The sequence below is a fragment of the Siniperca chuatsi genome, linkage group LG14 (assembly GCF_020085105.1).
Source record: "Siniperca chuatsi isolate FFG_IHB_CAS linkage group LG14, ASM2008510v1, whole genome shotgun sequence".
NCBI lineage: Eukaryota > Metazoa > Chordata > Actinopteri > Centrarchiformes > Sinipercidae > Siniperca > Siniperca chuatsi.
In genome coordinates this window covers 17,021,837-17,038,692 of record NC_058055.1, presented here as the reverse complement: position 1 = coordinate 17,038,692, position 16,856 = coordinate 17,021,837, and the positions used below count along the sequence as shown (strand labels likewise).

Here is a 16,856-nt window from a genome sequence, read left to right as displayed (position 1 = left end):
TAGGGCATTCAGATTGTTGTTGTCATGTTTTAAACTGCTCAACTGCAGCAGTACAGCTTCCCAGTAGCCAAAAACAGAAGTGGCTGTGGCTTGTGGTTTTACAGTGCAGTTGTGTGAATGTGAAGTAGGGTGTTGAAAAAAGAGCTCAGAAAACCTTCCCTGAATAAGTAAAGGTTAAAAAACTAATGTTTCCATAGGTGCTGTCGAGCTGTCAGTACACTGCAGACATGCGATATACACTAAAAGTCATTCCTTGTCCTCTGATAGGCTACTGTCCTGCTGTGATGTCATGAGTGCTTGCTTATAAAAGGGATGAGGGGCTCAGCTGCTCCAAAAGGGCAAGTGTGGTTGAGGGCTGACAGAGTGTGTTTATACATGAGTGTGTACTGGAAAGAGAGAGCGAGGCAGAGTATGTGTGTGTGTTTCACACACAAAACCAGACATTCATAACGCAGCAGAAGAGGAAGAGAGATGAAAAGCTGCTGACAAAACCATTATAATGATACTTTGTGCTGTGGATTTAAAAGCGTTTGGAGTATCAAATCACTGGATTGTAAAGCAGAGGACGGAGCCTGGAGGTAAGAAAAACTAACTGCAATTTTAAGTCTGGTTTAAGCACATATGCTTCGTGCATGCACTGTGTTCTAGCGAGTGCATGCATATGTATATTACAAAAATGCCATGTACTCATGATGTCACCATGGCTATTTTAAGAGCCAATTTTACACAAGTGTCTTCCGGTTCACACATTTCAGAATTATTAAAACATTAAAAGGATTTTAGTGTTAAAGTAATTAGGGATCAGCTGAATGTTCACGTTTTTCAGGAGTTATGAAACTATTTCATATAGTTTTTACACAGTAAAAGGCTCAGATTTTCATTAATTTTAACAATATGATAAAAGTCTATGTTGAATTAAGTTATAACTGAGGTCTAATGACACATTTTAAACTTTACTACCATGTGATCAGAGTCGATTTACTGCACATGTTGAAAGTCTGAAATATTTAAAAAGCATCCTTCTGATTCTCTTTTCTTTATTCTAACAGCTGCCACACAAATAAGACCTCTGACCAAACCTAATTTAGCAGAAAGTCAGATTTTTCCAGTGTGAGGGTACTTCTCAGATTCACTAAATCCAAATAGCTTTCATTTTTGACATATATGGTTTATTTTATCTGGACAACAAAATGTTTTATGACTCAGTTGTTATTAGAGCATGTGTGCTTTTCACAAAGTGTACAAAGACACCTCTCTTCCCTCACAGTTTGGTCTACTATCATCAGTTTATTCTGCTAAGCACTGCAAAAGCTGGGTGATCTCTGTGCATGTGTATTTTTGTGTTTGCATGTGCACTTGCGCCTGTATGTTTGTGTTGATTATTGGCCTCAGAGAGCTCAAGTTTCTTTGTGTGTGTGTGTGCATGTGTGTGTGTAACTGTTTAAACAGCTCAGGCAGGGGAAAGAACAGAGTGAGCAGAGCCTCTTTCGCAAGCTTGACTATGTATTAGTGCAAACGGCCCAGATTATTGATCTGCAATGGGGGCAGAGAACAGTCACAAGGCACCATTAAAGGGCCATCCGTGTAAAGGGTGGCAGGGTCAGCTTCAAACTTCATGAAGAAAACAACAAGTGCACTAAACATCTTACAAACATGAATAAAAGACTAAATAATTCCTTTGGTCATATATTTTGCCTGTACTGGATTGTGTGCTATGCATTATCATCTGTCAGGGGCAGACTGTGCTGTGCATCATTCATTACAGTTTAAATACCTTTCTAAGCATCAGTAATGAAAGATTGATTTTTAAAACAAGTCTGCAGTTAACTTTCCAGCAGATCCATTATTTTCCCCCACACTCTGGCACCTCTCTATTCTCTAAATGTAAATGTGTTGAGTTGGAGACATTTTAGGAATGATGACAAATTTTCACACAAACTCGCTGCTGTGGACCACAGACAGTGTGACTGACAGCCTACTAACACTGATAATTAATATGTATATGTATGACTACAGTAATGCAATTACACTGTAAGGCTTTGTTTACAGAGGGCAGCAATTTATTCCACTTGTGAAATGAATGTCATAAAAAAATTATCTTGTCATGGTCCACCCTGGCATTTTGAAATGCACCCCAACATTCAACATCTTGCTCATTGACCATGGAAGAACTGGGTAAACACTTGTGAATCAATGTGTCTCTTTATCGCTGCCATTAACATGTGTTGTGAGTGTTTGGATTGTGTTAGAATAACGCCAACATACATATTAATCCAAGTACACTTGCACACAGATGATCCAGTTAACCAAACAACACCTGCAGGTAGTCAGAGGTGCATTAAAAAACATGAACCATACATGCTGTTCCCTTTTAACTGTACATATATAAGCAACACAAATATAAGTAGCTACTGTAGGATGATTTATCACCCTAAAACTTTGCTTACTTCACAGTACTTACAATAACATCTCCCAGACTGATGGAACAGTCAGACTAGTAAACAAGGATCACCAGGTTTGCTGTCACTTGGGGCCTTCATGCACAGCTAACCTACCCTGTATAAATAAAAGCTAAATACATTTGACCTAATATCTTATTTTATATACATGCAAAATGACCATAAAAATAATTAAGTAATAAAAAATGCACATGATATCAAAAGTTCATTTTATGGAGCGACGCTTGTGATCCTGTCCAGTCAGTTGAGTCGCTTTGTGCTGCTACATTCACACCTAATATATATGTATGTATGTGTTCTTCTCACTGCAACATATGTCCAACAATAAGGTGCAATAAGACAGTTAGCGGACCCTGAACACTTCAGCTCTCTTGATGTCTTAATCCATTATGAACCAATCTGTGTTGTTCTGTGTGTTATGATTGTAGATCATGGAACATGTGAGTGCTGTCTCAGCACTGGTTAACCAATCAGAGCACAGCAACTCCTCCCTGGTCTCTGAGTACAGCAATGCAGAGCTCATACTGCTGGGTGTTGCAATGGCTATTCTGGTTCTTGCCATAGTTTTTGGTAAGTTACGAAACATTTCACCATTTCAATTAGTTGATGGTTTGTTGGATAAATTGATTCGAGGATCAAAGCTAAAATACTATTTTCACAACTGATATCAGATAACATTCAAATGTTTTTACCCCTAATGTATCTTTTTATTCTGTCCAGGTAACGTGCTGGTGATTACAGCCATCCTGCGGTTCCAGCGGCTCCAGACAGTCACCAACCTCTTCATTGCCTCGCTGGCTATTGCTGACCTCATCATGGGTTTGGTTGTGGTCCCCTTTGGCTCCAGTTACATCTTGCTAGGAGCCTGGCAGTTTGGAAACTTCATGTGTGAATTCTGGACAGCAACTGACGTGCTGTGTGTGACAGCCAGTATCGAAACCCTGTGTGTGATTGCTCTGGATCGCTACCTCGCCATCACCTCACCACTCCGCTACCCAATGCTACTCACCAGGTATGACCAAGACATTTTGGTCTGGCTGTGTCTGGGTTGAAGAAGTATAATAAAGTTTAGAACTTTCAATCAAAAGTGATTATTACTAAATATGCAATAGCACAAAATCAAATAACTTCACAATATCAGTCCTGGGTTGCTAAATGAATTCAACATTTAATGGTAAAATCTATAATGAGTCACAAAGGGAGGAATACTGCTGCTGCACCACTCTCTACATGTTCAAACTTTCCAGCATGTTGTGCATCTAGCCATACCCCAACCAGAGATGTCACAGCAGGTGTTTTCCATCTACTGTCAAAGGCAAAACCTGTTGTGACATTGGTTTTTGGGGTGTGGCCAGACGTGCAACATGCTGGAAAATTTGAATACATATAACAGTGCAACGGTAACTTTCCACCCTATTACTCTGCATGGTTATATTCTTCCTGCAGATTTGGTCCTCTAAAATATTGGTCCCAAATTAGTATTTATTTGTCTCTGTAAGTTAGTTTTTAAGCATTTTGGAAAGGAGCTGTTCCAGTAGAAGCCTAGCTCTACAACTTAAAAGGGAACCACACTGATTTTTCATCAAAGTGTATTTACAGGTCTTGAGGAGTACTACTGCATATGTGAAAAAAAGTTATATAAAGAGTTTTGTGGCTCCAGACTGCACAGCGCAAAATCTGATAAATTGCCTCAAGTTTGAAAATGAAAAAATGAAAATGTGTGGGGTGTTGAATTAGAGCGAAGTGAGCTTACCAGACCTCTGTAGTCCTCATCACTGGCAAAATTAGCCACTACTAGCATAGCACCTGAATCTCCAACTGAACTGTTGTTGGACACATATCTCTCATCTATCAGTGTTTTCACTCACCTGTTTACAATATTCTTCACCTGTCTGGACTCTCTTGTCTCCTGCTGCTGACCAGGGGTCGGGCTTTTGCAGTGGTCCTCGGGGTTTGGGCAGTGGCCTCCCTCATCTCCTTCCTGCCCATCCATCTGAAGTTGTGGGTGTCAGATGATGATGAGGCTCGCAAGTGCATGGCCGAGGAGTACTGCTGTGATTTCAACACCAATGCAGCGTACGCGGTGTCTTCCTCCATTGTGTCGTTCTACCTGCCGCTGGTGGTGATGATTTTCCTGTACACCCGGGTCTTCCAGGAGGCTCAGAAACAGCTGGAGAAGATCAGAGGGAGGGAGAGGCACTTCTATAATTTGCATTACACTGCACAACTGACTTATCCCGATGATAGCCCTGCAATGAATAAACTCAGGGCAGGAAATGAGGTGGGAAAACAAGCAGGAGAGGACAGACTAAACATGCAGAAAACAGGAGGTATAGACACTGGTAAGGAGGAAAAGTTAGGAGAGAGCAGTGTAAGGACAGAAAAAGGGGAAGGAAAATACTCCACCAAACGTCTTAAGTTCTGTCTTAAGGAGCACAAGGCTGTGAAAACTCTTGGGATCATCATGGGAACCTTCACGTTGTGTTGGCTACCCTTCTTCATCCTAAACATCCTCATCACCTTCCTCAACTTGGGTGACATTAAGCTGCTCTTCAAACTCCTCAACTGGCTAGGGTACTCCAACTCAGCCTTCAACCCGCTCATCTACTGCCGCAGCCCCGACTTCAGGCACGCCTTTCAGGAGATACTCTGTTTGAGTCGAAAAGGGGGGAGCTGGGGAGGGAGGAGAGGATGGGGATGGTGCAGGGAGAGCGATTCTTACTCCAAGCCTCCAGGTAGGACGAATGGGAACTCAGACCTGAATGATGTTAAGGGGCTGGCCATTCAGCAGAGGTCAGGGTGGAAAGGCAGTTTGGAAAGCTCAGTTCCAGACAGCTTACTAACTCTGGCTCCTGCGACGTCTTGCTGTGAGCAGGTTTTAGAAGTAGCTCCTGGTTCCCTGACAAACTGGCCGGTTAAAAGCTCTGCTAATGGGAGCTGCAAGGAAAATCTGGCTTCTATTGCTTGACCAATTAGGATATTAGACTTTACATTCTGTGTGCATCGCCGTGCAGTAATCACCATTTTGGTCATTTTTGAGGCTGAAGCTTGTAGCCTCATGTAGCTAATATTCTGTTGGGTGTGTTTCAGTCAATGTTACTGAGGTTTTTCTTGTGATCACTATTCCTTTTTGCTGCTGCAGTTTTCCTAATAACAATGTAAATCACAATGACAGAGGCAGCTACACAAGTAAACCATGCTCAGCATTGTGTCAGCGTTAAAAGAGGTCTAACTTAAACCTTTAAGTGAATTTTCAAGGCATCGTAACACAACTTATTGAGGCACAATAAGGCTGCATCACTCACAACAACACAATGCTGAAGTGTACAAAATGTACAGCGTAAAAATTATGATTACCAGACAACAAACACAGAAAAACTGCATCAGCAAAGTGAAACAAAACATTACAAGATTCACCAAACTGGTACTTACATCAGGGCTATTTTTGGAAGATATCTCTGTTATTTTGTCCACCCCCTATACCAAATGGATATCAGAAAGGTGAATTGGTGAATGAATTACTTGATACGGAAATACAGGACAAATAGGAGTAAATTATTTAAGGACAAGTCTGCTGTTACATCTATCATATATGCTCGATAATAAAATATCATTCATTCCAAAATGCTCCTTTATTGAAAACAGTCAAATAGGAAAATCAATAAGTTGCTGTAGCTTAGAAGTGTAGAAAAATGACAGGGCAGGAAGGTTGCAGGTTGAAATTCCTGCACACCGTCAGGCTGGGAGGAGGCAAGTCATGTACCCCGTCTCCTCAAAACTACAGTTAAAGTGCCATTATGCAAGATAAGATATCATAGCACCAACTGCTTCACATCTACTGGACTGCAGGTCACAGCAGTTGTGAATGTGTAGCAGCTCAAAAAGAGTATTTTACAATTTTAAAAGTAAGGATTAAAACAGTTTTGTGTTTTAATCATTGTGGATTCATAACAGACTCTGATTGATCATTTTGGATAACTACACATGCAAATGCACATGTGGAAACACGCATGCTAGCACACATACACACACACCCATGCACACACTGGCAATGCAGAATATACAGAATATACATGCTCAGATACACAATGTCCTGAATGTGTGTGTGTGCACGTATTACAGAGAGATAGATAGTAAAAAGTTTTCAGGACCTTTAAGCTGAATTTAAATGAACATTTAGATATAATCTTGCAACACTGCATCAAGACAACGACTACCTATGGCCAATCTGCCACATTACTGAAGCCTCTGATGTCCACTGGTGCCATATGATACACATCACAACAAGCTCAGTTGTTATTTTCTACACAAACCAACAAGACAGGAAGCACAAGCTGGAATTAAACACCACATTTGAACGCTAATAACCTTGTCTGCCAACTCAAGCATCCAGACAAAACCTCCAGGAAACAGAAATTAAATATTTTCTTTGCCCTGTGAAGTCTTATTTGAAACAGATTTTCTCATTTGAGGCTCACTTATAATAACCTCCTCAGAAGATCAAGTCTGCCTGTCTTTCATTCCTTCCTGATAAACCTCATGGCTGGTCCAAAATCATTTACTGTTGTGTGTCAGATAAACATCTGCGACAAAAACTTGTGGCTATCATAACTGTTTGCTTTCTTTTATCACATATTCGCTAGAACTTTTGTCCCTCTCTCTCTCCAAACATCAGCATCTATCCACTCTTCCCTTTCATCCTATCTGCTTTAGCTCTGTTATATTAGGAACATTGCAATCTGTCAGACAGGGGAGATTATTTTCATGCATTGGGATCTGTTTCCATAACATTGTCTGTTACACTCACTGTAAAAACATAGTAGTCAGATTACACATATTTTAAGTGCTTGCTTTTCACTCAGAAACTTGGTTGAAGTGAAATTGTGCTTGGATTAGTTTTTATATAATTATTTTCCAAATTCAAAGTGATGATGATAATGTAGCGCACATACAGTTTATCTGTAAAGATTACATTATGCTCTAAGTGGACCAATTACATTTTGAAAATAGTCTCCCCAGCCCTGCTTTAATGTGTATAGATAATTATTTAATTTGCGTTACATCTGAACATGGTATTGAGGATCAATAATTGGCAATTGTGTGCTGTAAATATGGTCTGCAAGTGTGTGTGTGTGTGTGTCGATCTCTATGTATGTTTTGTGCACTTGTGATGTGATTATTAGCTATTTGTGCTTTTTAAAGCTTGAAACATGCCATTGAATATTTGTAATTTACTGTGTATGAGACTTGGATTAACTAACAGTTGGAAAATACTGTAGTTTTGTTTTTGTTTTGTTTTTCAAATTCATTAATTTATCTGGTTCTCCAAAAAGAACTAATGCTTACAGTTGTTTTAATGTGCGTTTTGCATCATGTTTGTTAATAAATGTGGACAATACGGATCACAGAGTTTAAGCAGCACTGAAACACAAGTCTACTCTCAAAAAAAGGATTTGTCATGTTACTGAGACAAATCTGATCCTTGCTTTGTTGAAACTAAAAGAGGCGTAGCTTTTCACCAGAGGAACGGATTCTATTTTCTACCTCCAGAGTAACATGAATGTCATCTCATCTCTGTACATATTTATTCATAAGCTGTTGTATATTTTTGTGAGTAAAAGAATGAAGTTTTGAAAATGTAATGTTTGAATATGTTGCTTAGCTAAGTGCGGGTGGGTCGTTGGGTGTGTGATCACAAGAGACAGGCCTTAAAAAAGAGAAAAAAGAGGAAGATGTGTTACATAACATGACAACAGACAAATAAGGTTAAAATTAGCTTAATATTGTTTAGTGATACTATTCACAGCTTGCTTTCTAACAAACAACCTGGGGGAATTTGGGGTTATTTGGCCAAACAAGCATTTAGCTGACTTTGATTTATTGTCAATAAAATTATAGTCCTTCTTGTAAAAAAAAAGAAGTGCTGACACAGTTTTGTAAGACAGGATGCTAATATAATACTTCCTTGCCAACTACTGCATTGTAAAGTTTTCATTTTTGCATTGGCACTCACTAACAATCCATGATGGAAATAGTGATTTGTCAAGTAGCCAGTTGAGCTAAAAAAAATCTCTCTGACAGACTGCGAGCAGCATTCATCAAAAAATCTAATTACAAAGACAGCCATAGTTTCGCATCAGGCATGAAATGTCCATAACGCTGGCAATTTTGGAAAAACGTTGCCTCAAAAGGCTCTTTGTCAACAAATAAAATGAGATGAGGAAACGTGATTCTTCTCGCACTTCAACTTTAACCTTTTTAATTAAGCCCATAGGACAGAGGCTTTTTGTGCTTATTCAGTCATCCAAGTTATTCATCAAGACTCGGCTTGCCTGTTTGCATTAAAGTTAAAGTGTGTGTGTTGTGTGTAAGGCATGACGTACACTGACAGGTGCAGGCGGTCACAGCAGCTACAGTATCAGCTGCTGCAGAGGAAATACAATCAGTGCCTCAATTGCCTCAATACACACACACAGCTTTACAGTTCAACATGAAAACTCACTGTGTGTGTGTGTGTGTGTGTGTGTGTGTGTGTGTGTGTGTGTGTGTGTGTGTGTGAATGTGACCTGTTTCCATGGAACAAGCTTCCAATTTAGGTATGTTAAGGTTAATGTACTTAACATGCATGCCTTGTTAGCTGAATCTATTATTATATTGTTTAGTGTCTTTTTTTCATTTGTGTTTGTAGTATTAAAACCTGCAATCCAATGGTCCTCTGAATGTTTGCAAGTGTTGTGGATTTTGTCTTTTGTTAACTTAACACCAAGCAGTTTTACTGTCCTCTGTGGGTGGAAAGTTTCAAGTCTGTTTCACCTGTAACCACACCCAACAGAGTACTTAACCCATGCCGAGGAAACTTCTACCTCACTGCAACGAGATGAGAACGTCAACCACTGGAGTTCCATGAAAACAACATTTTCATCTGGTCTCACATTACTCTTTAAATTTGTGCTAAAAGTTTTAGCAAACACAAAAACAGCTCAAGTCATATTTCTCTGACCCCAGATTTGGAGAGGATCATGTGAAAAAAAGTTTGATTACATAAAGTAGTTCATTCTTATTACTTAATCATTTAATTTGAGTGAAATGTTCCTCTGAAAACAGATTAAAACTATAATGAACCCTTTAATTGAATCTCATTGGTAACATTCTAATGTTTTATTTGACTTTTACCGGCTTGATAAGGCAGATTTTAACACATGGATATTAATAGCAGTTACCATATGTTCTACTGTTTCTCTTCCAGTGTTGGGGGTACAGTAACATATTACTTTTAGCTATAATGAAGTAATATAACGCGTAACTATTTAAGTGTTTATTGTTTTTGTTTTTTTAAGAATTCATCCACAGTACAACACCAGAAAAAATATCCCCCGAAGGATCCTGAAAATTCAGTGTCTGGGATGGCTGCGGAGTCAGACTCTATGTTTTGTATGAAATGTGTAGGCCTATAATCCCATTACTTTCAGTTTATCAGAGAAGAGGACAAGAACATAATAGTCAAGTGCACTCTATGCCTAGGGAAACCGAGGGAACTCTCTACAGTGAGAAATGCTACAAGTAACCTGAAAATATGTATCCCTATCTCCAAGGCTATTCGTTTATTTAAAAGTTCTAGGCTATTTAACTGTTCCATATCATCACACTATTGTTAATATAAGCGGGCGATTTTAATACAAAGTGGTAACCACAGCATGTGAATGCATGAATGGGACAGATCTGTGCTCCGGAGGTGAGCCTTTATTAGGCTATACAATATGGCCCACCACTGGATTTGTAATGAACTGAAATAAACTTGAGCTACTGAGCTTTGACTATCCGCTATGAAACATTACCCTCTTCCATTTTATAATGCATACTTCTGCAGTTATTTTGGTGAAAGTAATGCAAAAGTAGTGTAATCATTCGCGCATTGCTCTACACAGACAGTAATAATGTAAAGTAACTCATTACTTTTACATTAAAGTAACTAGTAATATGTAATATATTACATTTTGAAAGTAACTTGTCCAACACTGTTCTCTTTACACATCTCTGTGTATATCTGTTTACTGTCCCTTAACCTTTGGGCTAATTTAAACTCAAGGTGTTGTGCACATTTTTGCCTGCTTTAAATGTTTTACATCCTCTCACCTTTTCCTCGTGTGAGTACCTGCCCTCACTTCCCTGTCAAACATTTGTCTGTGTGGCGTGTCTGTGTTATATCCTGTTAAAAGGTGTTAAATGGCACTATAGAGCTGACAATGGGCAGTCACATACATGTATATCCTATCACTCACCCACAAAGACACAAGCATTTACATGCACTATTACAGATACACACATACACACACACACCCCTGTTGACAGGCAGATGCAGTTTAATCCCTGTGGATCACTGTGGCGACCCTCTGAGCTGTGCCTCAGGCCTTTGTACATAGTACACAGGGCTGGAGGTATGCCCTCTAGATAAACACACACACACACACACACACACACACACACACACACACACTCTCTCTCTCTCTCTCTCTTTTCTCTTTCTCTGTCTCTTGAATAAGTATGTACCTGTAAAAAGACAGACATGCAGTTATATTGTACATGCACAAATGCATGCACATGCACAAGTGTATGCATGCACAAACATGTGCAAACACGCATGCAAGCACACACACACACACACACCCATGCACACACCGGCAATGCAGAATATACATGCACAGATACACAATGTCCTGAATGTGTGTCTGCACGTATTACAGAGAGATAGATGTGCCAAGTGTATCTTATGACCACAGAGAGTTTATAGTCGGTGAGATTGTGTTGCTGCCTGAGCTGAAGCCGACCCAACATCTCCTGCCAAAAAGCAAGAAATAGTGTAAACAGACAGATATTCTGTCTGTGTGTTTGTCCATCTGTTGGTGACACATTTCTCTGAAAGTGGTGTGAAACCCAAAAGCTGTACTGTGCAGTATATGATGTGGTTCTTTTCAACACCTAAACACACTGATCCTTCAAATGTTGATAACCTGCACAGTATCTCTAGTTGCAACACATACGTAAATATGAATTATTCTTCAGTTGGAGGGTAAGTGTATGGAGTTATATTACATTGTGAAGAAAAATTATACGCAAGCAAAAAGTAATTTTGTTTGAGCAGACAAAAATCTTGTATTTGCATATTTGCTATTATCCATATTAATGTGAAATAATAACCCCTCTCACTCAGTTTTACTCATATGCTCTCTCACAAACTCTTGCTTGTTGCTAGGGGGAAGAGAGCCTTGGGGTGGCTGCTAGAACATGCTGGAGGCTGGTTATGTCAAAACACCCCACAGGAAAACAAAGCAGATACCCACAGGTTCCTCTTATTTCTATAATGGACATTTGTGTTGTGATATTTAAACCAGCCAGGCAAAGTTAAGCACACACAGAGTGGAGAGAGAGAGAGAGAGAGAGAGAGAGAGAGAGAGAGAGAGAGAGAGAGAGAGAGAATGTGAGCTACTGTGCAGCAGTCTTCCAATGCACTAAGCAAGAGTTTGTTTTGTGTTGAGAGGGGTTATTATTTAATGTTAATATGGATAATAGCAAACATGCAAATATATTTATTGAGCACAGAATAGATTTTTGTTTGCTCAAACAAAATTATTTTTTGCTTGCGTATACTTTCCCTTCACAATATAATATATTTTTCTGTGCTCCAAAGCTCCCATTGCTCACTCAGGATTGAGGCACAAATATAATGCCATATAAATGTTGCACTTTGCAGTGACACAGAGGAGTTACAGACAGACGGGAACAGACAGACCAATGCGAATGTAAAGTTTGAGCTCATGTGACTATCTAGACTAGAGTTTCATTGACACTAAATATAGCAAAGTAAGAACATTTCTAAGGTGGCTTTCCCACGATTTCCTCCTTTTTAAAAAGTATATGCATGGGTGTCTGTATACATCTGTTTGTGTGTGTGTGTGTGTGTGTGTGTGTGTGTGTGTGTGTGTGTGTGTGTGTGTGGCCCGTGTGACTGCTCTTCTACAGGGGACTGCTGTTTGCACAGAGACATTACATAATGTTGGTCTGTCCTTGGGTGCTCGGGTGGAGGCATCTGAGAGTCACTTGACCTGAGTGTCCTCCCTGAACTGAGGCAAAAAACTGACAGAGAGACACAAAGCACACACACACACACACACACACACACAGCATCAAAGAAACAATCAGCAAGCATCAGACAAATACGAACTAACAAACTGAACCTCTAGTCAAAGCTTACTGGTTTGCAGTTTTTCCTGTAATAGATGCGTCTTTATCTTAGTGCCACAGGGCTTCATGATGTCTCTCACACTTAAAATCCATGGTTACAGTAATAATCACCATATACAGCAAAGTTTGAAAGTTAAAGCCCTATTACGCAAGAATTTGTATGTTTCGTGACTTGGCGCCCAACAGCCCCATAGACAGCTGTACACGTGAATTTGTTGACAAGCTGAAGAATTTGGAACCGGCAAAGATGACGTCAGAAGCCAAAGAACCGTGTCAACTGACAGGGTAACACCTGGCTATAACATGCTTTCGGCTAAACCTCAGTCAATCAAAATTGGCTGACTTGGCTTATGATCAAAAACTAGTGAGACAACAACCGAGATATATTCTTGTCTGGCCTCTTGCTCAGTCACTCTCTCTTTTTCTCTTCTTAGCTTGCTCCGTCAACATCCTCTTCGGTCTCTTCGCCTCTGCCATGATGTCCGTGCTGAGAATACCGAGCTAGCTTCTTCTTATAGCTTGCTGAAGACAATGGATGTATCCATTCTGAAGACCCATAGTTGGTGGTGTGTGACATAGTGCCGTAAAGTGTTACGAACTTCTTGCGGAAGATCGTACCCGCTCAACCCAAGTTACATAGTGCAAGAACAAGTGTTTGGGGCACAGACTGGGAATGAAAGAGGTGCCTTTCTCCCTGTTACAAGTTAGTGTACCAACAAAATTATTTTGAAGCTGTTATTTTAAGGTAAAATAGTTGCATAATGTTGCTTTAATTCAAGTTTTGCACATCGGTTTTGACCTGAGAATGAATGAAGGATTATTAACTATTACTACAGAGCAAAGAATTGAAACAGGACACACAGACTCAAACACAGAGGTCCATCACCTTTGAAATTCAACTAGGTATCACCAGCACTGCTCCACTGGCTCCAGAGTGGCAAAATCAGAAGCAGGGAGGTCCGTGAGTGGAAAGAAAGTGTCCACCCTGCCTGAATATCCAGTTTCTGGGAAAAACAGACAGTTGTTTTCATCAGACTATTTTAAAACAAACAACTTTCATAGAATACAGCAAATAGTCAGATGCAGTGTTCTGTTTTCCTTGCAGACACTTTCAGTGCAGTTGTGGCCATAGAGATAAGGTCTTTTTGTACTAACTTTGCTGTTTTGCCTCATCAACGAGAATGAAAATTTGCCTTTCCTATCATAAATGTATCTGCTGCCCATGAAATCAGGTGTATTAAAAAGTTCTTTAGGAGCACTGTGACTCTGAGACTCAAGGACACATTGGTTCATGGACATGAATCAGCCTACACATGATAATCATTTCCTTGTTATAGCTGCTGCTGTTAGGCTTATGACTATAAGTGAGAGAAATCCTGACCGTAAATGGGAAAAAATTACTGAGTGCTGTCAAAGAGGGCAGAAAGGAAAAATTATATTTCACAAACTCAAAGCGCTGTTACACGTGTTTTGTTTTGACTGATAACGCGCAAAGTTTTCACATCCAGCAACAGCCTCAGATTATAACTTGCATAATTCCTCCTTTTAGCCTTTAAAACCAGGGATTACAACCAAATAACCACACACAGTAGTTTTGGGAACAAGCATAACACTGTGTCCAACCACAACATGACTCAACACTACACTGATCAGTTCTTGTAGCTTTGGTCTATAAATAAGGACTCTCTATCTTGCTCACACGTCATTCTGCGGTGGCACTGGCCAAGCAACTGGCTGTAAATGAGACCCTTGAGCTGGTTTTGGTTCACGGCCCTGACACTCTTTGTATTGTTTTTTTGTAGAAGTGGGGGAGTACATAAATTCTCTATTTGTTTGTTCCCCCCCTAAAACATTCTATATACAAACTAATTTGATACTAATTATAAAATTGTGTTACAACTAAGAAAAAATAACATAATTTTTGAGCCTAATATGGTGGGTACTTCTATTTTACACTTCTTGTACAGATTTAAAAATCAAGACATTATATGTTTGATCTTTAGAGATGCTGGAAGGTGGATTTTTTTTTAACCTTTTGAGAGAGACTAGCTGTTTCCCCTTGCTGTCTCCTGGGCCTCGCTGTAACTTCTCATCTAACACTCAGCAAGAAAGTGAGTAAGTGTAGAACCATTCAAAGACAGACAGGATAGATAGTAAACATGGAGAACATTGAAGGTAAAGCATGTTAAGTGACACTTAGGCTGGGCTGCACCGTATTTTACTCAGTATATGTTGCCTTAACAGAAAGTTTGATGCTTCACCAGGTTGTGCGAGAAAGAGCTGTGAAGCACTCCAGCTGTCATACACTGAACATAGACAGAACCGGCAGACACTTAAGGCTGTTTAGACGTAGAGATGAAACCCCAAAAAGTCTTCATACTACACAAAACCCTAACATCAACCATGAGAAGAGGAGCCCCACTCAATGTGTGGATAGTATGTGGGGCCTTCAAGGTATTCTGGAAGTTGAAAGTCAAACTGTCTACGGGTCAGGGTGTTGAGCTTCTTATACCCTATGTATAGATTTACTTGGCAGATCCATATGTTACTGAGGCGAGCAGGTGACCCCATCCGGCTTCACCAGCTTTAGTGAGGATAATTTTTAACAAAATCTTGTGCCAGTATTTTGAGTGTATATGTTATTTTACATTTTATATTTCTTGTATGTATTTTTTCTGATTTTTGTCATCATACTGTAACAAATTTATGAAAGTACCAAAGAACCAAAAGATAATTTATTTCTAAATCTCATATGTATGTAGCTACATCAACCGGAAAATCTTAAGAATAGAGATGGCAGCCCATGGATGTATTAAGAGTGCAGGATTCGGTGTCGCCAAATCAGCCTTGCTGCCAATTTGTCCCAGTGGCCAACTGCGGTACTGTGATGAAAAAAATCCTCTTCTGAAACAGCAAACAGTTAGCTATTACAGCGGGAAAAAACAACACATGTGCAGTGGACCACACAACATGGACGCAAACCCAGAAGCTAGAAAACCTTTGTGGCTTATGCGCTCGGTGAGCAATTTTCATTAAGTCAATGTGCGCCATCTTCCGAGTCCGGTATCCAGTTCTTACTATGCATCCATGGGATAGTCACACAGGTGTTTTTAGCTAAACCAGCAGCGTAGCTCCAGGGATGCAAATATATTGGTACAGACATTCATGTCACCCTCAGGACGAATTATCACAACTTCAGTGATCCTCTGACTTTTCATCTAGCGGCATCAGCAGGTCAAAATTTAAATTCCCATACTAAATATCTGCAAAACTAACAACACTCACATCAGCCTCAGCTGAACTTTGTGGTAATTAGCAAATGTTAGCATGCTAAACTAAGGCAGTGAACATGGTAAACATTATGCATGCTATACATCAGCATGTTAACATTGTCATTATGTGTCAATTAGCATGCTGATTTAACTCAAAAGCATCATTGTGCCTAAGTACAGCATCACAGAGCTGCTGGCGTGGCTCTTAGTCTTGTCTGTCAGAAATGTATCTAGGTGGAAAACACCAAGAGCATAAAAGTTTTCAAATTTGAATTGAATGTAAAAATCATAACGTGGAGTTGACTTAGAAGTGATTTGCTTTGTCACTTTGGAAATAGCTTGAGTCGCACAGGAAGTCCTCTCATTTTGAGTTTAACTTTGTTTAATAATTCATTATCACTGAACCTTCAGTGGCATCACCATCACCAGGAGTGGCAATGTCATGACCATTCAACAGTGGGTAACTCAACAAACACAATGTGTTGAACATGTTAGTGTCTACTTTAGAAAAAGTGGAACCAGCAGCTACAAAATATAATATTATTCTTTTATCTTATCTTATCAGTTCATGCACTAGTACTTTCTACCATATTATTATCATCAACCGGTAAACCCACTTTGTACTTCACACGTATTTTATTTTATACTTATACCCACTTGGTACTAAATTTATTTTCTGACCTGTATTATAGTGTATTATATTTTTATGTCTAGTACTTCTATTCCTGTGTGCACTGACGCGATAGTGAGCTGCTGTAGCAAAAGAGTTTCCCCTCGGGGATCAATAAAGTGGCGGTGCTCAAAGCGCCAAAAAATACCTCTGAAAAACTCAACTGCAATGTCTCTTTCCAGAAATCCAGAAAATCCACAGACCTTGTTGTTAGAG

The 16,856-nt window shown here is 39.6% G+C and overlaps 1 protein-coding gene across 1 annotated transcript; it reads left to right on the top strand.

Moving 5' to 3' along the window:
- The first annotated feature begins 230 nt into the window (after positions 1-230).
- On the top strand, positions 231-9,179 carry LOC122888332 (beta-2 adrenergic receptor-like). Its single transcript, XM_044222660.1, has 4 exons — positions 231-578; positions 2,888-3,029; positions 3,180-3,471; positions 4,383-9,179. The coding sequence occupies exons 2-4, from the start codon at positions 2,891-2,893 to the stop codon at positions 5,425-5,427; spliced, it is 1,476 nt and encodes a 491-aa protein (XP_044078595.1). The 5' UTR covers positions 231-578; positions 2,888-2,890; the 3' UTR covers positions 5,428-9,179.
- Positions 9,180-16,856: the final 7,677 nt, after the last annotated feature.